The 25,718-nt window shown below is 37.5% G+C and overlaps 1 protein-coding gene across 6 annotated transcripts in view; it reads right to left on the bottom strand.

Annotated features, from left to right (window-relative positions):
- Nucleotides 1-709: 709 nt before the first annotated feature.
- fynb (FYN proto-oncogene, Src family tyrosine kinase b) overlaps nt 710-25,718 on the bottom strand; it is a 250,779-nt gene continuing 225,770 nt past the window's right edge. For all 6 annotated transcript variants that reach the window (XM_028797588.2, XM_028797589.2, XM_051925244.1 and 3 more), the window contains one exon: nt 710-2,647. In XM_028797588.2, the coding sequence (XP_028653421.1) occupies nt 2,439-2,647 (209 nt within the window). In that variant the 3' untranslated portion in view covers nt 710-2,438. The remainder of the gene's footprint in view (nt 2,648-25,718) is intronic.

The following is a 25,718-nucleotide window of genomic DNA, read 5'->3' as shown; positions in this document are numbered from 1 at the left end:
TATAGATATTTGAATAGACGTACAGTTTAAGCAACTTAACTGAGCATATTTATTTGTAGGGTTGGAAAAATTGCACTCTTTGTGCATCCAAAAATTTTGCTTGTTTCATACAAGCTGACTAAAATTGCATTTAACTAGTATCCACATATTTTAGATGAACAAAGTATCATTATATGAGTACCTAAATAATGCAAGTTTACTTATCTAAGATGATTGTAATTGGTACGAGGCAGTATTATTTAAATGTAAATGCTACATGTACAGGCCCAAGTTACCATAACACATAAATGGGGTCAAGCAAACCTGAAAAGTGTGAAAATTTGAAAATTATTGTTGGATGTTTTCATATATTTTATCAAAATGAACACTAAACTGACTCTTCAAATGTAAACTGCACAAGCAGAATCTGTGGTTGAAGGTCAGAATATCAAAAATACCCTAACTTACTGAATTGGCCTTCATTCAGAACATGTCTTGCAGTACAGCCGTAATCGTTACTCTTTTTGATTGCTTTTCCCTTAGTCACTGTAACAACTATGAGCCAAAGAAACAAAATGCTGTGTTTAACATAAAATTATGCATTCTGAAAGGATACTCTGTGAAACAAGATTATGCTCTTCTTTTCCATAGTTATACATTTGCATTCTAAAACAGACAAGAACAGGCCCATAATATATTTCATGGATCAGATAAAACATGAATGCTGTAAAACTGTGCAAAATGTTTATTTCCTTTCCTTTCATTAATGTCAGTAACTTAATTAATAAAAGTGGTTTTTACAAAAGCAAAAGAAAATTAACCGCCCATTTCCCTCATCCCTCAACATAAAAATGAAAAGTATGTTACAAGCATTGTCCTATGGTACTGTATAGTTACAACAAAACAGAACAGCTCAATGCCAGTGATCTGTAACCTTCAGTTTACAAAAGCAACAGAATTGAAGGCTGACACACACAGTCAGCTGCATATCAAAGGGAACGAAAGCGGGGTTTTCAGAGGGCATTGTGGTTACAGAAGCAGCTCACAGGAACCTGGGGGCCTCATGACTGCTGAGCACATGGAAAAGAGGAATGGCTATCACAAGATGACTGCCGGGAACATTGCTGTTTAGACAATGTAGCTATGGGCCTGGCAACACCTGGCTATGACAAATGAAATAACTCAATTGTTATTCTGCATACGAGTCGTAATATGATCACTATATATTATGAAAGTTTTTTAGTAAACCAAATTGTGTTTTTCTTCAATGAGTAATAATCTTCAGACATTCCAGTTAAGATGATCGGTGAAGTGTCATCCAGAGTGCCTGTTAATTTCTAAAATCAGCATTCACACAGGTTTGGCTGTAAATGCAAAAAAAAGAATAAGTGTGTGTGTGTGTTTGTGTGTGTACATATTATGTTTAAAATAACATAACATTAGATGTACAACTAAAAATGAAAAATTACACATAAAAAAATGACAGTGCAACAGAAATAATGACAATTTCATGCTTGAAATGAGCTGCTATAATAATTGTCACAGTTCAGGGCATTCCCTCTACAGTGCAGTTTTTACGAGGTCTCTGACTTTCACTAACACCGTTCACCTGATGGCGGTTCATAACTGTCTGTGTTGGTTTTCATATTTTATCTTGGCTAGCCGTAATAAAAACACGGCCTCTCGTCAGCCTCTGAACCTTGGCAAAAGAAAAAAAACATAAAACATAAAAAGTAAAATTTACTACTGAATTTGTAGATATTTTATTAACGGGCATATGATGAACTATGTGCTGACATATGTACACCGATGTTGTTTCTTTTGTAGATATTCTTTATACATATATTTGCACCATAGAGAACTTTGAAGCCCTCACATTCTAATTTGTTATTTTAGTGATATGCTTCTCTGGTCAGCAGATTTTTTTTCTTTATCGTTTATAAGACTTTAAATTGGAACAAAAATGTAGGGAGTTGCAAAAACTACTGCAACTTTTTAACAATGAATAAAATAAGAAAACTGCTAACAATAAACAATTACTTTGTTTTTTTGTTTTTTTTTTTAATTTCAAGAGCTGAGACCTGAAAAGTAACGTTACCAGCTTTTTATAAATTTAATTAAAAAAAAAATTAAGAGATGTAAAACATGGTATAATTAAACAAGCAATTAATATTTACACTGAATACAGGCATTTATTGATTCATTACAGTACATCCCCAACCCTGCTAAAGTGAAATCCTAAAACACCGCTTGCTCATACTGTTCTCCAATTCTCATTCAAGTAGAATTTTTCAGGCCTTTTAGGGTAATGGTGATGGTTTGGAAACACCTGGAAGCTGTACACATTTTCGGATGATTCTGAAGTCAAGTGCTTGCCCTTTTAAGGCAATCAGTCATGGCACTGGAAGCTAAGAGAGATTTATCTCAAACCTGCAGTCTTCGAGCACAACAGGCGGCTATCATAGGTTATCTCCTGGCTGGTACTGGGGCTCTGTAGCAGTAAAGTAGTCTTCCAGGAAGGCCTGCAGATATTCAAAGGTTGGTCGCTCCTCAGGGTCCTTTTTCCAGCACTGAACCATGAGCTCATGAAGAGAACTAGGACAGTCCTGAGGGCAAGGCATCCGGTAGCCCCGCTCAACCTGTTCCAGCACCTCACGGTTATTCATTCCTGTAAGGTGAAAGTAAACGTAATGATTACAGATATCAAACAGAGGAGCTAAAAGACAGCCATCATTTTTTTGACCAGTCAGCTTTCAGTTTATTTATTTTTTGAATATATTAGACAACACCGATTATCAAAGCATTCTTGCCACCAACAAATCTACAATAAGCAGTTTGACACCACTATTGCTGCTTGATATAGATCAGGGGCCAAGTTCTCACGGAGCACATATTTTTTGGGCCAGACACCACTTTAACAGACACGCTCCCTCATTCACTTCTAGTCTCCACCAATCACCCACTCATTTACATTGCACACATGGTAAGCCAGCTCAAGCCTGAGAATTTTGCAGAATATCTGCGGAGATCAAGGAATAATCAAGCATATGTCATACTGAATTCATTCTGGTGTTTTTATCACTCCAAACAAACAAGTTCAGTCATTTAAATTTGGTTTTTTTTCTCTCAGGAAAATCCATTGTGGCTGTAACATTAAACATTCATGTTGCAAGTTAGCTAGCAAAAAATATTTCAATCAAAATGTCTTGAGAGACAGATTGATAGCTGAGACATCACTTTAATAATGAATTTATTGAAAACAATGTTTTTATAATTCTGTCATTTTAAAATAATGCTCAGCCAACCTTTGTGATCTGCAATGTAACCGTCATTGTCATAAAATAGTACAATGCGAGATGCCATTATCTTCAGAAACAAGGCACATTCAGTTAACACCTTTCCACAACAGTCTGAAGCCCAGCATAGGAATATTGAGGACATGAAAAGCAAGCTATGAATGCAGCATTAAAATACTCATCTGTTCACTACCTCAACTTCTGTCATTTACACTACATGGATCGTGGCTGAACACAGTAAAGCCTGCACTGAAGTGGAGCTACAAACAGAACGATGAGCATTTTATCAGAGCTTGCTAGTGACACATTGATGGCAAATGTTCATATTACTGAAGCTGTAAAACCAATCAGGCTGACAACTGCAGCAAGTCTTGGCAGAGAGCACGCAAAGTTGGGCAATAAATGCTGAGGGCCCTTTTTTGTTCTAAACCACACTTTCATGCCATTTGCACCCCTTGTGGCGCCCTTCCCTATAATCAAAGTGGCAAACAGGGAGTGACCATTTATCTCAAACTTCACTGAAAAAACTGAAAAAAATTTTTTTTAACTGAAACAAAATGTTGGGGGCAGAGGAAACTTGCACATTGGCAACATTCTGATATTCTCTTGAACTGTTCAAGTTATTTTGGAGCATTTAATTAATTAATTATTGACGAAATAGCACTATAGGGTCACCATAAATAGCCTTCTTAGTTTAGTTATTTTCATGGTGAAGTCCTAGATCTCTGAGTGTACAGCAAGTATACAGTAATGAAAAAAAACACTGGCATTTCTCAGGGCAGAAAAAAAAAAAATTAAAAAATCCTAGCACTTCAGCCTAGCACTTCAGATTATTACTGGAGACCAGTATCAACATCAGAATTCAAAAGATTTACAAATTGGATTGTCTGAAAAATCAGAAGGAATCAAGATTGTTAAAGTCCAAAAGGTCAAAGCAAAGTGAAAGTCAAAACAAACTGAAGTTGAAGCTAGACTCGTTCAAGTTTTTTTTTTTTTTTTTTTTTTTTTTATTAACTCAAGACAAGTCTTCCAGTTTTAAAAGTTCAAATGTTATAAGGTGTACACTGCAATCTTTGTATGTATTCCGATAAGCTTGACGCTTGTCAACTGCTTAGACAAAACAAGTTGTTAAACACAAAAATGCAGGAAGAAGTTGGTCACAAATGGGAATGTCTGTTCTAGGAGTACTCCGAGTATGGTATTGATAACAGGAGCATTTGTGTACAAAATTTTTCATATGTAATATGTAATTCATTAAACTGACATACTATTTTAAACTATTCATTGACGAACAGAATAAATCAATCAATTAACCCATTCATTCTTTCATTTATCCAGCATAACAGATATAATAAATGTTGTCTGAATGGAGTTCGCAAAAAGTAGAAGCACCACTGCCACTAAAACAAATGCCCAAGTATTAAATTAAATAGTTCATCATTGTAAGAGCCATTTTCCTAGTTCTATAAATTCATGAATATTATTAGATGACAATGCATAAACTATGGGAGGTTCCTATAACCCCCGTAAATAGAATCGTATTGGTATATTCTTGCCATTTCTAACAGCTTGGAGTAAACATTATTCTTCAGTTAGTTAGTGACAGCCTTGCCTTGTATAAGGTGTAGAGGCATACGGCTTTTTAACCGTGACCGCACGTTACCGTGCCTGGGCACTTGCCTATGTGCCAACCGGCTTACGAGCCTTTTGAGTGTGTGAAGTAAATATGTAAGAAAACAGCACTTAATTTATGTGTTGTGCCGTACGTAAAGCGTACAGAAGAAGAAATTAAGAACTTTTAAGTATAGAAATAACTAAAGTCTTTCAAGAAAAGCTAAGTTTATAGAAGATACATTTTTCCCTTTATTTTCAAAGTGTGTAACTATTTTTTCTTTTATTCTTGTGTGGTTTATTTGCTTTTAACTTTCACTAAATACTTTTAAAACGAATTTTTGGACTTCGCGTTTTACCCATGCCTGATAACACCTTATATTCCAGCAGCTACAATCATAAACTCGCTATGTCATTAATTACATCCTTTACAGTCAGATGGCGAATCTTTACTTAGTACCAGCAATGACAATGGCATTGGCAGCGATGCAGAAAATAGTGCAACTCAGCCAGAGATGCCGTTTGAGACAGCGCCATCCAAGAAGCTAAATCATTAGTTTAAATGATGATTTGTGGGTGGAATGAATTCCTTGGACTTCCTTGGACTGTATTAAATCAACAATTACAGATGCTCTGATCAGGTTTTTTTTTTTTTTTTTTTTTTTTTTTAAGGCCAATACCGATTACCAATTTCATGTTACTTGTCCATTTTGACACTGATTTTATTCCTTTATCCCTTTAAAAAAACTTTTTACACCAAGTTCCTGCATAACCAGACGCATAGAATCCTTATGTCCTACAGTGGGGCAAATAAGTATTTAGTCTGCCACCAATTGTACAAGTTCTCCCACTTAAAAAGATGAGAGAGGCCTGTAATTTTCATCATAGGTATACCTCAACTATGAGAGACAAAATGAGAAAAAAAATCCAGAAAATCACATCGTCTGATTTTTAAAGAATTTATTTGCAAACTAGCCATGTGTGCCCAACCACGTTGCGCGTGTTAAAGTTGTCTGTGAATGGCTCCCTGTTTAAACGTGGCTGTCAGTCGTGGACTAGGCCCTTCGTCGCACAGCATTATGATTTTTTTATAAGGGAAATAAAATTACAAAACAAAACCCTTGGACATTGATTCGATAGGAACGGCCTACTCGGAATCACTGTCCTAATAGTAATTATGTGGTGGTGGAGAAGCATTTCTGGTTCTCTTCGCATGACTTATGGATGGTTAATCATAAGCGGCGTCTTCTGCATCGTCTTCGAGACCTTCAAAATCATAGTCTTCCTATGTTGGGATGCTAGGTTCTTCTTGATTTTCAAAATGTTGCATGACATCTACCATGTCATCAATACTGTCCCAATCAATGTCGGCTAAGTTGTCAGTAAGGTACATCTCCATAGGTTCTGTGTCCAGAATCTCATGATATACAATATTTTGTGTGAAATATTTGTCTGCATCAGGAAGCAGTTTGCCTTGTGTCTGTGAGCTCAAAATCTTTACCTTTACTTTGTTAAAGCCTTTGCCTTTGGAGAAGGCAACTTACAATTGACCATGTGAAAACACTGGTTCTGAAAGTAATATTCCAACAACCTCGAGGGTTTGTCCTTGTGACTTGTTCATAGTTATCGCATACGCTAGTCGTATGGGAAACTGCCGTCTGTGCATGTCATATGGCATTTCACAGTCATCCATCATATCGAGGCCAATTCTTGGAATTAGTACAGTTTCACCAGCACGTTTTCCGGTAACAATTTTTGGGCGCAGCGAATAAAGGCGCGCATAAATAAAGGCGAGCTTCAAAACGGGACCTCAATTGAGCGCGGCAAAAAAACGCGTTCGTAGATAATTTAGTTCAAATGGCTCTGGAATATGTGAAGAGCAACAAAGGTGCAGATCTACTCGTAGTCGAAGGCTACACATTCAGAAAGGAGAAAACTATCAACGGGAAACACATCTGGAAATGCACTGAATATAGGATTGGAAAATGTTCGTCTCGCTTAGAAATTCATGCATTAATTAATTAGATGTTTTGATATTCTTGCTTTCGCCTTTTTATACGTTCAACCATTGCCTTTGGGTAATACATTTTCTGTAATAATTTTGTTGCGTTTCCCTTTATTCGATGCACCCAATTGAGGTCACCCTTTTGAAGCTCGCCTTTTTGTGCGCGCCCTTATTGAAGGATACCGTGTCGGTTGAACATGAATTCGCGGACAAACAAAGATCAAGATCCAAATGAAGATTAGTTAATTTAAAGCACAACAATTTGTTTAGTTTGAATGTCTGTGTTTTGAGGTGTGACTGGAGTACTACAGTCTTCAGTAGTATAAGCCTGGAGGAGATTCTTAATGCAATGCCTATGTTTTAGCTGTCTCTCTCTCTACTACCATCTAGTGCTTCTTCTTCTAATTCATTTGCGGACAAACAAACAAAGATCAAGATCCAAATGAAGATTATATATAGAGATTATGGTGGAAAATAAATATTTGGTCACCTACAAACAAGCAAGATTTCTGGCTCTCACAGACCTGTAACTTCTTCTGTAAGAAGCTCCTCTGTCCTCCACTCATTACTTGTATTAATGGCACCTGTTTGAACTCGTTATCAATATAAAAGACACCTGTCCACAACCTCAAACAGTCACACTCCAAACTCCACTATGTCCAAGACAAAAGAGCTGTCAAAGGACACCAGAAACAAAATTGTACACCTGCACCAGGCTGGGAAGACTGAATCTGCAATAGGTAAGCAGCTTGGTGTGAAGAAATCAACTGAAGACTGAATCTGCAATAGGTAAGCAGCTTGGTGTGAAGAAATCAACTGTGGGAGCAATTATTAGAAAATGGAAGACATACAAGACCACGGATAATCTCCCTCGATCTGGGGCTCCACGCAAGATCTCACCCCGTGGGGTCAAAATGATCACAAGAACAGTGAGCAAAAATCCCAGAACCACACGGGGGGACCTAGTGAATGACCTGCAGAGAGCTGGGACCAAAGTAACAAAAGCTACCATCAGTAATACAATATGCCGCCAGGGACTCAAATCCTGCAGTGCCAGACGTGTCCCCCTGCTTATGCCAGTACATGTGCAGGCCCGTCTGAAGTTTGCTAGACAGCATTTGGATGATCCAGAAGAGGATTGGGAGAATGTCATATGGTCAGATGAAACCAAAATAGAACTTTTTGGTGAAAACTCTACTCGTCATGTTTGGAGGAGAAAGAATGCTGAGTTGCATTCAAAGAACACCATACCTACTGTAAAGCATGGGGGTGGAAACATCATGCTTTGGGGCTGTTTTTCTGCAAAGGGACCAGGACGACTGATCCGTGTAAAGGAAAGAATGAATGGGGCCATATATCGTCAGATTTTGAGTGAAAACCTCCTTCCATCAGCAAGGGCATTGAAGATGAAACGTGGCTGGGTCTTTCAGCATGACAATGATCCCAAACACACCGCCCGGGTAACGTAGGTGTGGCTTCGTAAGAAGCATTTCAAGGTCCTGGAGTGGCCTAGCCAGTCTCCAGATCTCAACCCCATAGAAAATCTTTGGAGGGAGTTGAAAGTCCGTGTTGCCCAGCGATAGCCCCAAAACATCACTGCTCTAGAGGAGATCTGCATGGAGGAATGGGCCAAAATACCAGCAACAGTGTGTGAAGACTTACAGAAAACGTTTGACCTCTGTCATTGCCAACAAAGGGTATATAACAAAGTATTGAGATGAACTTTTGTTATTGACCAAATACTTTTTTTCCCACCATAATTTGCAAATAAATTCTTCAAAAATCAGAGAATGTGATTTTCTGGGTTTTTTCCCCTCATTTTGTCTCTCATAGTTGAGGTATACATATGATGAAAATTACAGGCCTCTCTCATCTTTTTAAGTGGGAGAACTTGCACAATTGGTGGCTGACTAAATACTTTTTTGCCCCACTGTATATTACGAGAGAGTGTATTTTTACAATTAAACTATTGACCATGGGTGTTTCTGTAGGCTTAAATTACATACTTTAACTAATAAAACAGGCGCAAAAATGTGTATCCAGAATACATATGGCATTAAAGAAAATCTTGCCTGAAGAAGGGGCCTGAGTTGCCTCGAAAGCTTACATATTGTAATCTTTTTAGTTAGCCAATAAAAGGTGCCATTTTGCTTGACTTCTCACTATATTTTATATACAGTGGAACCTCGGTTCACGAACGTCTCGGTACACCTACAACTCGGTTTATGACCAAAAAGTTCGCCAAACTTTTGCCTCAGTTCACGACCACACACTCGGTATACGAACAAGCCAGTTTCCCTTTCAGTTTGTGCATGTCAATGATTTCCGCACGTGTTGCATTGTTCTCGGTCAGACGTGCGTGCTTTCGCTGTGAACTCTTTGTGCTCTATTTCATTTCCCTTCCGGTTCGTGCATGCCGATTACTGTATTTAAGCATGTGTTCAGCCTCTCCCTGTTCATTGTTCTCAGTCAGACGTGTGTGCTTTACCTGTTAACTCTTTGTGCTCTACAGTATTTCTTGTGCTTTTGCAGTTAACCATGGCTTCTAAGCAAGTGAAGAGTGGTGAGAAGAAAGTGTTGCAATGTTACTTTTCTCTTTTTTCAAAATGTTAATTTCTTTCCCTGTGCTTAAAACTCATTTAAAAAGAGTGTTTACTGCGATCAGGCTGTACGGTGATCCCTCGCTATATCGCGCTTCGTCTTTCGCGGCTTCACTCCATCGCGGATTTTAAATGTAAGCATATGTGAATATATATTGCGGATTTTTCACTGCTTCGCAGATGTCTGCGGTCTACAGTACGTGTGCTTCCTCAGTTGATTTGCCCATTTGAATTCAAACAAGGGACGCTATTGGCGGATGGCTGAGAAGCTACCCAATCAGAGCATGCAGTGAAGTTCCTGTGTGCTGCTGATTGGCTCAGCAACGGAGTGCTGCATTAACCAGGAAGTCTCATCTCACTCATTCAGCATTAATGCATGTTACTGCTAATGCTTCAGGATTGCAGAAAAGGTAAAAGTTTTGGATATGCTGAAGGAAGGAAACAGCTACACCGCTGTAGGACACAATTACAGCATCAATGAGTCCACGATTCTTTTTATTTAAAAAGGAGGAAAAGCATATAAGATCTACGGCCGCAGTGTCCTTTAATCAGGGCGCAAAACGAGTTGCAAGGGGACGTGATAAGGCAGTAGTCTGGATGAAATCTGCTTTAGGGATTTGGATTGAAGAGTGCTGGAAGAAGAACAACGGCAGTGCTAAACAGTCGCCTGAAGAGGCTCCTTTAGAAGAGCTGTAACGCTATCCTTTGTTGTGCAGTAAAATTAAACTCATCGTTATCGGACAAGTCGTCGTGTCATTGTTGGTGAGTAACCATAATTAATTATTTACGTACAGTACTTATTACATTTACATAGTTTAGTGTCGCTGTACACACATTTTACTGTATACAATTTTTCTTGCATTGTACGTATTTATTGCTGGTGGCCTGTCTGTTGTAATGGCTGTAACGTATTGATATCGGAGACGCTCGATATCTTTAAAATAATATTTAGGTTTTACTGTATGTAAACTGTGTTTACATTCATAATTTCAACGAATATTACCTAATATCTAAGAGAATACAAAGGGTTTATGCTGTATAACTGTGTGTGAAATGTTTATAATAGTGTGGGAGAGTTTGTAAGGGCTTAAAATATATAAAAATAACCATATAAACATATGGTCTCTACTTCGCGGATTTTCTTATTTCGCGGGTGGCTCTGGAACGCAACCCCCGCGATGGAGGAGGGAATACTGTAATGCTATTAGTGTGAACTCCTGTAATGTTACTATCTTGGTTGGCTTTTAAATAAAGTTCGGATTTGTTCAGATGTTCCTTTCCTTTCTTGTCATCTAATTGTCTAATAGCACAGGACGATTGTTACGATTTTTTTTTTTTATTAGCTTATTACTTGACTTTCTTTAATGTAAAGACTAAGATTTCAGTCGTTTCTCATGAAACAAGCCTCCACTTCTACTTTTTGTGCACACAACAGGGCGTTTGTTGGTGAAAAAAGAAAAAAAATCAAATGATTTAGATTGGCAGCCAATCTATCAGAGCATATCTAGCAACAATTATTAAAAAATCACAGGCTGCCTAGGGGTGAAATAATGACCCTCCTTGGTCTGGTGTAGGAATTCACTGCTGTGTCCAAACCTGTACTCAAGGTGACCAGTTTACTATTGCACCATAAACACAACTACATACAGTTTCCATCTGAGAATGCAGCAATTATGCAAGTTTGCGATAATAATTCAATGTGCATATACAACACAAACAAAAGTTTCATATATATCACTTCACATCAGCGATCATTTCATTTCAAAAACTCTAAGAGTTATTATGCATTTCCAAAAAAGGGTTAAAAGGAAATCTGTCTGTCTGTCTTGTTTCACATCTCATAGTGACATCCTCAATGCCACTTTTCTTAACACAATCTGAGCTCTGTCGATATACCAGTTACAGATCCCAGTTTTAAGATCACATTCTAAGTACTTTTTTTTTCTCTTTTTAATTGTACATATAAGCAGATCCTTGGTCGATGGCTCTACCGTCCATCTAATGTACTGATTCATTGAATGCCTCACCAGTTCAATGGGATTTAGACCTGGAGACCTGCACAAACAAAGGGTTTTTCAAAAATTTATACCCCAGTACCTCCCACACCCAGCTTGTTTAGGGATTAAGGATTAGCTAGAAAATGGGGACCACAGACAATGGATGTTGAAACGCAAATCCAGCAGGGTTAGATTCGAATCTTAGCACTTCTGACATAAATTACTTTTATAAAATAAATTTGTGAAATTAACAGGTGACTGTTAGATTCAAGTGGCCCACTGTGATCTGACTTTAGAAAAGTAATCCTTGGTATAAAACTCATTTAATCCAGAAGGCCGGTAAAGTGATGGTAAGAAGCTTAAACTACCCAGTTATTTGTTACCAGGTCATATCAATTTGGAGAAGCATTTTGTCACTGAAAATAAGAAAGTAACAATACAGCTGAGTAGAGACTTCAATTCTCAACTGCCAGCAGGAGTGTTCTTTCTGCTTTTGTTTCCCCAAGTTTTTTCTGTAGACATACATATTAAATAAAGGTGCCTTGAATATTCCATTTTGGTGCTTCTGTCTTTTCAAACATCATTGCTACACATTACATGTTAACTAAGTACTTGCCCCTTCTCTACAATATCACATACTGATCTGAACACACTATGATCTCCAGACACAAAGTACCCTCGAGATATCACTGGCTGCTAGACAGGAAGATGACCCTTTACGTGGCTTGGTGGTGAGACATATTCTCACTTGGATCAATTGTTTACGAGGATGGGAAAACAAGTGGAGAATGTGTCACAGTCACACTCGATGTAAGCACTGGGTGACTTGAATCAGCACAGGAGAGCATGGATCATAGTTAAAGAGGGACAGCATGAAGCAAGGTCAGCGAATGTGACGTTCAACCGAAGAAACAGGCAGAGGGTTCCACGGCTAAAGTGGTAAATTAGTTGGAACAATGACACACCAATCACTGGGATCAACTTTCTAGCAAGCATAACTGTCTTTATGAACGTTGAAATGACGTTTGAAGATGTGTTTTGAACCTCATAAATAGAACAGAAACTCTTCTATCTGATGTCTCATATTTTATGTACTAAAAGAGAATGGAGAAAAAGGGCAGAGACTGCAGCTGAATACACTGCAGCTATTAAACCTTCGCACAGTGCCAGTATAGCACCAGTGGCTCGGTCAGGGAGCCTGAGGGCTATGAACTTCACAAACAGAAAAGAAGCTCATTTTTCTGATGTCATGAATTTTACATACCATAACAGAATATGAAAAATAAATAATGGGGACAGATTGCTGCTGAACTCACTGCAGCTGTTAACCCTTTGAGCAGCCCATCAGGCAGATGCCATTGGCTGTCAGAAAAAGAAGTGCGCATGAGTGCACTGGAAGTGAGAACCTTAGTCGGTAAAGTAGACAGGGCAGTGATTTTCTTTTGTGTAATTGGAGAGGGTCCAATGACTAGATGGGAAACTGTGGTCGGCAAATCGGACATACCCTACAACAAAGGGTTGCATAATGTGACATCTACTTAAGTGCACTTCGTAGAATAGACCTTTTAAGAGCTATTTTCCTAGTTATACAAGATTCATAAATATTTTACTAGATGACAAAGCATAATCTATGGGAGGTTCCTATAACCCCCATGAGTAGAATTGAATTGGTATATTCTTGCCATTTCTAACAGCTTTGAGTAAACATTATTCTTCAGTTAGTGACAGCCTTGCCATGTGTAAGGTGTGTAGAGGCATATGGTTTTAAACCGTGACCGTGCCTGTGCACATACCTATGTGCTTATGGGCCTACGGGTAAAGTAACTCGTAAAACAGCACTTATTTAAGTGCAGAACCGTACACTTATAGTGTACAGAAGAAGAAGCTAAGAATCTAAGTATATAAGAAGTTAACAACCTTTAAGTATAGAAGAAGAAGTAAAGAACTTTTAAGTACAGAAATAACTAAAGTTTCTCAAGAAAAGCAAAGTTTACAGAAGATACATTTTTCCTTTTTTTTGCCTTTTATTCTATGTAACTATTTTTTCTTTTATTCTTGTGTGGATTATTTGCTTTTAACTTTCACTAAATAATTTTAAAACAAACTTTTGGACTGAGAGATTTCTTTTGACATGCGTTTTACCCGTGCTTGATCTCACCTTATGCTTCGGCAGCTACACTAAAGTTTAAAACCTGCCTAGGATCGAAACCTGCCTAAGATTGAAAGCTTGAAAATTGCCTTGGATTATTAAAAAAAAAAAGTAACCTGCGTGTTCTACGCCTGAAAGCGGACTGCGACGAAAGAAAGCAATGACAACTTGAAAAGACTCAACAGGTACTTTTAATCTTTATCTTTGATCTGAGTAGGACATATTTGGGAATTGCTAGTGCTCCACACGAGACTGTATAAATTATAAAGGAGCTTAAACACCTAATAAAATCATCATGGCACCTGATTCCGCTATCCAGAGGAAATATCTGCGTGGTGTGTGAGTGGAAGTCGCGATGACTATGACGTCACAAAGGACCATCTCCAAGACGACAGAAAGCCGTTCAATTCAGTGACAACTAATCTTCGATCAGAAATGGATTACAAATACAATTATATCGTCTGATGAAGATCATAACAGATTTACAACAAAATGAATTTAACTGCGACAAAGTAGACGTAATTATCAAAAATCAGTTCCTCAACCTTTTATAGTCCATTCTCCGATTAAGTGACAAACTTTTATCTTTCCATAGTAACGAAGATACATGGAAAATGTTACAAAAGGATTTTGATGCTAAAATGGAAATTTTTGATATATTTATAGGATGTACAATAAGTTGGATTATGGAAGTACGCCAAAATAAAAGCCTCAACCAGTAACCTGACTTTTCCGGTAATCAATTCAGGGATTACAGAATGAAAGATGACATTTTTCCTACAGTTTCTGCAAAAACAAAGTCATACAAGTGCAGTGACTACTTCAGTCAAAGACTCCTACACCTCTGCAAAAACTAAAAGTCGACAAGTTCAGCGGCTACTTCAAGTACTGCCATCAGATCACAAGAGGCAGCGCACGCTGTGCTGTTGGCTAAAGCTGAGAAAACACAGTGGAAAGCCAAAAGAGAACTTGAAAAAATACAGTTGAAAGCTAAAAGAGATCAATTGGCGTTGGAAACAGCTATCGCAGAATCCGATGCAAAATTGAGAGCTCTTAAAAGACGCAATCGAAGTACAGATAAACCAAATCCTAATGTGCCTCTGAAACCAGATGTGAGAAATGAAAAGCCACAAGATGCAAGTATTGCCATACAGATGCAAGTGTGCCATACAGAAAGATTCCAATATTTGACAGCGATCCCTTGAAATATATGGATTTTATTGGAGCATTTCACAGAGCTATCGATGAGGCAATAGAGAATCCGTGAGATAAATTGGACTTTTTAGCACAATTTACTAAAGGTACACCTCACGAGATTGTTAAAAACTGTAAATATTTGTCACCGTTAGGATTTTATCAAAAAGCCTGAATGAAGCCCGAAAGTCTTTATGGAAACCAGCTACAGAAAGGAGAAGATCTGAGCGATTATGCAAACCTTCCTGGCGGATGTATGAACATTATGCACAACTTACAAAGTGGACAACAATTTGTAAGTAATGATAACCTTCGTACTAAAGTCTCCAAACTTCCTCAAGACCTACTAGCACCGTGGCAATGCAAAGTTCAGAGTATTGAAAGTACGGAGAGCAGACGAGCCCCTCTCACCGATCCAGTGAACTTTCTGAAAGAACAGATAACATCAGCTTTGGATCCCGTGTACGGTTCAGCTCTACAAAGCCATACCTTCGAGAAGGAAAAGGACAAAACTGATCAAGAGAATTATCCTTTGAAAGGCGTCCTGAGAGAAAGCAGTTTCGTTACAAACTTTTCTGCTGCAGACGAAAAAAGGGATAGACACCTCAGTTAAAACGGCGGAGACGGATGGATGTATAAGCAGTAAGCACTGTCTTTTTTGCAATGAAAATCACGATCTTAATGAATGCAGTGCAATTCAGACATTAACTTATGAAAGTAAAATTGACTTTTTGAAATCTAAAGGCTTATGCTTTAAGTGCCTTAAACAAGAACATCTTAGTACTAAGACTCAAGAAAAGATTATATGCCAAATATGTTCTCATTTACATCCATTCATTCTGCATATGAATAAGGAAAAAGGCACCGACGATTAAGCCACACCTCCTAAAAAGGAGAACGCTAAGTTGGAAGAGAAGAACATTTCTTCTGCCCATATTTCTATTGAACCATTAGAGACTTGTACTGATACCGGGGTCGGTAAAGCGTGTGTCTTCACTGCGACTCCAGTTAAAGTTAAGTCTGAAACGAGTGAAAAATGTGTAGAAACATATGCTCTAAAAGACTCTGGCAGCTCAGTTACATTTTGCACAGAAAGTTTGCAAGAGCAGTTAAATCTTTCTGCAAGAAAGTCTCACATCTACATCAGCACTGTAGAAAGAGAAAGAGACAAAGTAAATAGACTGAAATTAGTGAAGTGTACAGTCTTAACGGAATTACAAGTCTGGGGGATAGAAGAAAACACATTTTTTAATGTACCAGAAGTGTACACACTGAACTTTGTACCAGTGAAAAGGGATTTCAAGAAATTGTCTTATTTAAATGATGTGCATCTACCCCAGATAAATGCTGACCAAAGCAATAATATTGTAATTACAATTCTATTATTAATATTGTTGTTATTAAGTACAAATGCCCGAAAAGTCATGGAGCCATGGCAAATCACACATAGTGAAGATGAAAGACTATGCTGTGAAAACATTCCGAGGGTGGATTGTTAATAGACTGATAAAGGACCCAGACAAAGAAAAACTGCAAAGTTTTTCAGTCAATCATGTGACAATAATGGAGGTAGAATAAATGTTACTCCAGCAATACAATATAGACTTTCCAGAACGCAACTATGAGGAAAAGGAGGAAATGACACAGGAGGACATTAAATTCATGCGCATAGCTTCAGATACTGCAAGACTAGTGGATGGACACTATTGCATTAACCTGCCTTTTAGAGATGAAACTCTTAAAGTGCCAAACAATCATCGTAACAACATGCTATTGGACTTAAAAGGAAACTTACAAAGTATCCAGCATTCCATGAGGATTATAAACTTTTCATGAAAGACATTTTAGACAAAGGATATGCCATCAAGGTACCCAATGAACTTGAAAATGAGTATGGTACATACCCCACCATGGAGTATATCATCCAAAGAAAAATAAAGTAAGAGTGGTTTCTGATTGTACAGCCACTTACCAAGGTTTTTCACTAAATGAACGGTTGCTGAAAGGACCGGATTTAACTAATACACTCATCGGAGTTCTTACAAGATTCAAAGAGGAACCAATTGCTCTCATGGCAGACATTAAATCAATGTTTTATTAAGTGAAAGTTCCAGATGATGACACAGATCTTCTTCGTTTCCTGTGGTGGCCTGAAGGTAATCTAAACAATGAACTTGAGGAATACAAAATGACAGTGCATCTTTTTGGTGCTACTTCATCACCGAGTTGTACCTCTTATGCCTTAAGAAGAACAGCAGAGGATGCAAGAGACACAGCTACAGAGGAAGCAGTTGACACTGTACTGCTAAATAATTTCTATGTTGATGACTATTTAAAGTCAGCTGTTACAGAAGAACAAGCCATAAAATTGGCCAAAGATCTTCAAACCCTGTGCTCAAAGGGAGGATTTTATCTTACAAAATGAATAAGCAATAACAGAACAGTCTTGTTGTCCATTCCTGAAGAAGACAGGGCAATAGATCAAAAGGACTTCGACTTAAGTCATGATTTGTTAACAGTTGAAACAGCCTTGGGCGTTCAATGGTGCACACAAACTGATAGCTTCAAGTTTCAGGTAAAGCTGCAAGATAAGCCTACTACAAAACGTGGTATTCTGTCAGTGGTCAGTTCGATATATGACCCATTTGGATTTTTAGCACCAGTCATACTGCCTGCCAAGTTTATTCTAAGAGAACTATGTAGATAAAAATATGCATGGGATCAAGAAGTGGAGGTTAAGTATGTCCGGCAATGGAAAAAATGGATGGACGATTTGCAGCTATTAGTGGATTACAGGTGCAATAAACTGCCTGGATTTGGTTAAATAATGACTGCACAAATGCATCATTTTGGAGATGCTTCAGAGAACGGGTATGGCACGGTTTCCTACCTCCTTCTGACTAACAAAGAAAATGAGACACATTGTTCATTTCTAATGGGAAAATCAAGAGTGGCACCACTAAAAGCTGTCACTATACCAAGATCAGAATTTACAGCAGCAGTGGTAGCAATCAAAACAGACAAAATGTTAAAACAACAACTACAGATTCCCCTGCAAGAATCAATCTTTTGGACTGACAGCACCACAGTACTAAGGTACATTGCAAATGAAACTGCACACTACAAAACTTTTGTTGCCAACAGAATCGCAGTGATTCAAGAGAGCACACACAACCCTCGCAATGGAGGTATGTCGCATCAGCACAAAATCCTGCAGACCAGGCATCAAGAGGATTGACTATAGAAAGCTTCATCAAAAGTAAGACTTGGATACAAAGGCCAAACATCCTGCTACAGCCAGAGCACAAATGGCCTACGAGACCGGATGAAGTGGACCTATCTACTAGCAACGATCCGGAAATCAAATGGTGTGTAGTAAATTTTGCAAGCGTAAAAGAAAAATTTGAACCAGTAAAAAGACTTGTAGAGTACTATTCAGAATAGTTCAATTTAAAGAAAGTAGTAGCGTGTTCCCTTAGGTTCAAAGAAGTGCTACTGCGCCTGAAAAAAGAGAGAAAGGCAATTCAATATACAGTCAGTAGATCTGGACACAGCCCAGAAAAACAAAAAAACATTAATCACAGAACATATGAAGGAATACAAATCGACAATAAGACTGAAGCCATTGTCTCTAAATGACTTGTCTAAAGCAGAAGACGAACTTATTCGCCTCAGTCAACTGCAAGCTTACCCAGAGGAGGTTAAAGCCTTACACAAAAATCAGCTTGTAAAGAAAGGTAGTAAAATCAACAAACTGGACCCAGTCCTGCAAGAAGGAATATTGAGAGTTGGAGGAAGACTCAGCAAATCTTCTATGCAAGAAGAGGCAAAACACCCTGCAATTTTTCAGAAAAATTCACATAATGCTACACTCATTATGCAACAAGTTCGCAAAGAAATTGGACAAGATGCTACACCCTGTAACTCCTGGGTAAAGGGTGAAGTCATCAAGACAATGCCAGATGCAAAGGGAGCAGTCAGAAGAGTTTGTGTGCAGACCAAGACCAGCACACTGGACAGACCTGTGAACAAACTGTGCCTGCTCCTGCAAGCAGCAAATGATTGAAATGATTAATTTTTCTTTTTGCATGCTTAAAGTTTCTTAAGTTTAGTGTTTGTGTTTTTACAGTAGAATTTAAGTTTTAAGTTTGGTTTAAGTTAAGTAAAGCAGTGAAGGCTCTTATTAAGTAATGTTAAAGTAAATGATTTCTGCCCTAGCACAAACAATTAGGGGCTCGATGTGTAAGAGCCATTTTCCTAGTTATGTAAGATTCATAAATATTTTACTAGATGACAATGCATAATCTATGGGAGGTTCCTATAACCCCCATGAGTAGAATTGAATTGGTATATTCTTGCCATTTCTAACAGTTTGATTAAACACTATTCTTCAGTTAGTGACAGCCATGACATGTGTAAGGTGTAGAGGCATATGGTTGTAAACTGTGACCGTGCCTGTGCACATGCAATGTGCTTATGGGCCTACAGGCATTTTGAGTGTGTAAAGTAACTCATAAAACAGCACTTATTTAAGTGCAGAACCGTACACTTATAGTGTACAGAAGAAGAAACTAAGAATCTTTAAGTATATAAGAAATAACTAAAGTTTCTCAAGAAAAGCTAAGTTTAGAGAAGATACTTTTTCCTTTTTTTGCCTTTTATTCTACGTGTGTAACAATTTTTTTTTTTAATCTTGTCTGGATTATTTGCTTTCAACTTTCAGTAAATAATTTTAAAACGAACTTTTGGACTGAGAAATTTCTTTCGACACGTGTTTTACCCGTGCTTGATCTCACCTTATGCTTCGGTGGCTACAGACCAGGTGATGTAACTACAAGTGTGAATACTCTTTAATTTGATTCATAGCTTTCTAATGCATCTTGTGGATGAAAAAGAAATTGCATTTCAACTCAACAAAATGCATGCTGCAGGAATCTGTGCATACGCAAACGTTCACGTTCTTCCACTACATAAATCCCGATCAGAGTGAACAGTAACGCACGTGCCTTCTGTCCCGCCCCAACTCCTCCCAGAATTATGCCTCTTTGAATATGCAAATCGATTTAAATAGCCTTCTGTGAAAAGACAATGGGAAAAGCACGGGGGAAAATATAAGAATTTCAGGGAATACCAAGTGGAGGTAAAGGAAATACGTACTATTTGTTGGTTTAAACAGTGGTATAATCAACAAAAGAAAGTTGATTGAGTGACGGTGTCGGAGAAACTCGAAAGCTCAAGTTCACAAAGTCACACAGTGCCCGAAATAAAAAAGAAATCACATATCAAAGTCGGCGTGAAAAGGCGACTCGCAGCAGACCGTCTGAGTGTCATATGAAAGCTTAATAGGGTACATGGAAAAAAAAATAGGCACACAGTAGGAAAAAAAGCACGAAATGTCAACTTTAATCTTGAAATTTCCACTTTAATCACGTAGTTTATTTTGTCATTAAAGTAGAACATCATAAACTTCATCTTAAAATCGTTTATTTTACTAGTTTCTCAAGTAGCACGTTAAATGCTTTGTTCTGTGTTTGATCTTCTATGTGCCCTGTGTGTGTGAATCACTACGTGCTTCCGTTCTTTCTCTTTCTCCGACAGGACACAGAATCCATTACATTCGTGATATTACAGCTCTACAGTTATTAAACATGGGAACACGGTGGCGCAGTGATTGTTCATATCTCACGCATGCTTCGATGAAATATTACAGAAGTACTGTCTCTTTCAAACGTACTAACCTCCAATTCCTGTCCTTACTTTACTTTCTCCAAATACCCAATCGCCACACAATCAGCTCTGTAATAGACGTTAAGCCTTCTGTAAGCTTAGAACGCCGATTCTTCAGAACTTTAAAGGAACATTGAAATATCTTCGTAGTATATGTTTAATTATTCTATCTGTCTATCCTTGCAGTGTTGCGTCAGCACCAGCAATAACACAGCACAAGGCAGGAGCTATCCATGAACTAGCTAGCGCTGCGGCACCGTGTCCTCACATGTTTAATTATTAACAATACAGATTATTTAAATGAAGTTAAAGTTTTATCTGTATACTATAAGCAACATATTTTGCTACATTTCATCATAAAAATGATATCATCATCATACGCACTTTATAAAGTGGCGCAGGTTGTGCAATATTATAACTGTAGTGCAAGTTTACAGTGGGGTAATCTATACATATTAATAAAAGGCAAAGCCCTCACTGACTGACTGACTGACTGACTCATCACTAATTCTCGAACTTCCCGTGTAGGTGGAAGGCTGAAATTTGGCAGGCTCATTCCTTACAGCTTACTTACAAAAGTTAGGCAGGTTTCATTTCGAAATTCTACGCATAATGGTCATAACTGGAACATGTTTTTTGTCCATATACTCTAATGGAGGAGGCGGATTCACGTATCGCATCATCACGCCTCCTACGTAATCACGTGAACTAAAAACAAGGAAGAGATTTACAGCACGAGTCAAATGTGGGAACGAAGGTAAATGACGTTAATTTTTGAGTGTCTTTTAATACTGTGTAAGCATACATATTAACACATGTGCAATTAAACGTGTTCATTTACGGGGTGATTTCTCAGGCTTAAAAGCTCGCCTTTTATTAAACGCGGGAACAAAGGTAAATGACGTTGTTCACTGTCTTTTAATACTGTGTAACCATACACATTAACACATGTGCAATTAAACGTGTGCATTTACGGGGTGATTTCTCAGGCTTAAAAGCTCGCCTTTTACTAAAAAGGTAAATGCAAAACTATTTTCAATCATTCTATGATCTGCTTCTCACAACTGAAGGCACCGTGGCTGATGTTACGTCACTTGCTGTCCAACCATAAGCGTTACCTGGTAGGTAACCAGCCACTCACTTCACTCCCTTACGGGAATCGAACCTCTGAGGTTTTCTTTTGTTCTTAATTAAAATTTAAAAGCAATACTTCACCGCTGCTAAGCCCCTCTAGCGCTGACGTCCGAGGTTCCATTACCGTAAGCAAGTGCAGCGAGTGTGTAATTTACATTCACGGCATTCGTAGTCTGATTCACAATCTGATTGTATGGGTGCTTACCTACCAGGTAACGCTTATAGTTGGCCACCAAGTCAGGTCGAAGTGATCACTCGAGTAAAGGCAGCTTCACAAAAAAACAGATCCTTAACAAACTGTTATTAGTATATTTTCCCTCAATTTAAAAAGGTTTTATTTTCTTCTTAATAAAAATTTAAAAGCGGTACTTCGCCGGTGCGAAGCGCGTGGATTTGACCGACTGACACATACAGACATATTCATGAGTGCAGGTACTTCGGAAAGAAAGCACCGTGTAAACCTAAAGTTTAAATTAAGTTCATAGACCTACAAAAGGTTGCCATTCATTTGAGGCAAGATTGCTTTTCTTCTGTACAACTATACGTTGCATTCTCAAGAGTGTGCTTGCACGGCTTCGGATATATATATATATATATATATATGTATGTATGTATGTCTATATATAAATATTTAAGCTTATAAGTACTGCCTTACTTCTCTTTAAGAAAGGAAGATGTAATGATACTTGATTTAAACGATTCCATGTCTTCCTGGGTTTGCTTATTATTGTCAATATCTTTACACCTTTTTTTAAGACTTATTGACTGAAACGGGCTTTCACGAAAAAAGTTAGAGCTTTGCTACAGGATACACCCTCCACAAGTTAAGCAAGTAAAAATAAAATATATATTTCTGTTTTATTTAAACCTTTTAAGTTTGTATGCATAGCCCCATTTGGCTGTTTAATTTTTTTTTTCTTTCTTCAGTAATATTTAATCTCCTTAAAGAAAAAGAACATATCCATTTTACTTTTTTTGTATCTCTTTAGTAATATTTTAGTGTAAAAGGATAACCAGTATTTAAACCTTTTATGTTACTTTATACATTTATTTTACACAATGTTGAAAAATTAATAAGAAAGCTACATATTTTGGCAGCTGCTGCTTTCATTTTCAATGAAATGAAAAAAGCTCTCCAAGAGAAAACGTCAATGAAGAAGAAACAGTTTGCACTATCTAAAAATGAGAAACTGTCATTTATAAAAGTTTGCTGCAGATGACTTAACTGAAAATAAATCAATAGTTCCTATGTGTATAATACATATTTATCTATTTTACTTATGCCTTTTTTCCAGCAACTTGCAACATCTGAGGTACAATTTGTTACATTACTTTTGTTTTTTGCAGCACAGGCAGGTGAAGTGACTTCCTCAGGGTCACACAGTGGTGTCAGTACCAGGATTTGAACTGACAAGCTCCGGGTTTACTGAAATATTACTGAACAAAGAAAAAAAACGAAAACGGGCAAATAGGGCTATGCATACAGATGTCCATCCATCCATTATCCAACCCGCTATATCCTAAATACAGGAGCCAATAAGTAGATATGTATATATACAGTATATATATTATATATATATGTGAATGTATGTATGTATGTCTATATTTATATATATATATATATATATATATATATATATGTAGATATGTAAATTTGTGTATGTATATATATATATCTATCTATATATATATGTGGATGTGTATATGTATATATATGTATGTATATGTAGATATGTGTATATGTATATATATTTATGTATATATATAGTTACATAACCTCTTTAACACACTACTTCTCCGCTGCGAAGCGCGGGTATTTTGCTATATATATATATATATATATATATATATATATGAATATGACAGCAACACTCATAACAATGACAACACAATTACATATATAATATACATATATATATATATATATATATATATATATATATATATATATGTACATATGTATATATATATGTGTCAATCTATCTATGTATGTATGTCTAGATATATATATATATATATATATATATATATATATATGTACATATGTGTATATATATATCTAGATGTGTATATATGTAAATATTTATATATATATATATATATATATATATATATATATATATATATATATATATATATATATATATATATATATATGTGTGTGTGTGTCTGTGTATATATATATGTATATATATATATATATATATATATATATATATGTGGATGTGTATATGTATATATATATGTAGATATGTGTATATGTAGATATGTATACAGTGATCCCTCGCTATATCGCGCTTCGCCTTTCGCGGCTTCACTCCATCGCGGATTTTATATGTAAGCATATTTAAATATATATCGCGGATTTTTCGCTGCTTCGCGGGTTTCTGCGGACAATGGGTCTTTTAATTTCTGGTACATGCTTCCTCAGTTGGTTTGCCCAGTTGATTTCATACAAGGGACGCTATTGGCAGATGGCTGAGAAGCTACCCAACTTACTTTCTCTCTCTCTCTCTTGCGCTGACGTAGGGGGGTGTGAGCAGGGGGGCTGTGTGCAGCTGCTTCCTGAAACGACATGCTGTGCTGCACGGAGCTTCGCATACTTAAAAGCTCAAAGGGCACGTATTGATTTTTTATCTCTCTCTCTATCTCTCTCTAACTCTCTCTCTGCTCCTGACAGAGGGGGTGTGAGCTGCCGCCTTCAACAGCTTTGTACCGGCGGTGCTTCGCATACTTAAAAGCCAAAAAGCCCTATTGATTTTTTTTTTGACTGCTTGCTTTGCACTCCTTTGAAAAGGAAGATATGTTTGCATTCTTTTAATTGTGAGACAGAACTGTCATCTCTGTCTTGTCATGGAGCACAGTTTAAACTTTTGAAAAAGAGACAAATGTTTGTTTGCAGTGTTTGAATAACGTTCCTGTCTCTCTACAACCTCCTGTGTTTCTGCGCAAATCTGTGACCCAAGCATGACATTCTAAAAATAACCATATAAACATGTGGTTTCTACTTCGCGGATTTTCCTATTTCGCGGGTGGCTCTGGAACGCAACCCCCGCGATGGAGGAGGGATTACTGTATATATGTTTATGTGTGTGTGTGTGTGTGTGTGTATATTATATATATAAAATACAGCAACACTCATAACAATGACAACACAATTACATTGACAATCATGTTATGTTATTTTTAAAATGTTTCCTTTTTTTTCATAACCTCTTTAACACACTACTTCTCCGCTGCGAAGCGCGGGTATTTTGCTAGTTGTACTTATAAGTACAAACAGTTCTACAAGGAGCACTTGGACTGATTGAGTGCGTTTATAGTTCTTGGGATGAAACTGTTTCTGAAATGCGAGGTCCGTACAGGAAAGGCTTTGACGTGTTGTGGCTGAGGTAGTGTGTGCTTGAAACTGTATACCGATAATTCTCTTTCCGATCAGCTGCTGCTGTGATTCCCCACTCAGATCCAGTGATATAAATACTCCGAGTAGTGCAGTGAGAGTAATATGGAAAAAGATGATCCGCTGTGGCAACCCTTAATGGGAGCAGCTGAAAGAAGAAGAAGATCCAGTGAGCGTAACAATGCTAAAGCAGTTATGGTATTTGGAATACTATGGCTATTCCCTGGACCATTATATTGCTACAGGTTAATTACAATCAGATGCATTACACTAAAACAATATGCAGTTAATTTCAGTGTATTTATAAAGCCGCGTCAGGAATGTGGGTCTAAGAAAGAAAGAAAGGGTGACCACACAGGAACAGTAGCACTGCTTTGACGCTGGGTGCCGCCTGTCTGCAAAACCGAGCGGAGAAATTGCGTACGCCAGGATATGAGGTACCGTGGAAATGTGTGTGGCTTTACGCCAAGTTTAGGTTTTATACATCGCGATTTGAGCGTGGAAACGTTTGTACGCAACATTTCTGTGCGTATGCACCGTTTATACATGAGGCCCCAGGTCTGTTTGTTATTGTCAATGTTTATACCCATAATAATTATGTTCTTATGAATATCTTCAAAAAAGAA

The sequence above is a fragment of the Erpetoichthys calabaricus genome, chromosome 3, assembly GCF_900747795.2.
Source record: "Erpetoichthys calabaricus chromosome 3, fErpCal1.3, whole genome shotgun sequence".
NCBI classification, from domain to species: Eukaryota; Metazoa; Chordata; class Cladistia; order Polypteriformes; family Polypteridae; genus Erpetoichthys; species Erpetoichthys calabaricus.
Note: the sequence above shows the minus strand (reverse complement) of the source record. Positions and strands in the feature narration are given on the sequence as shown.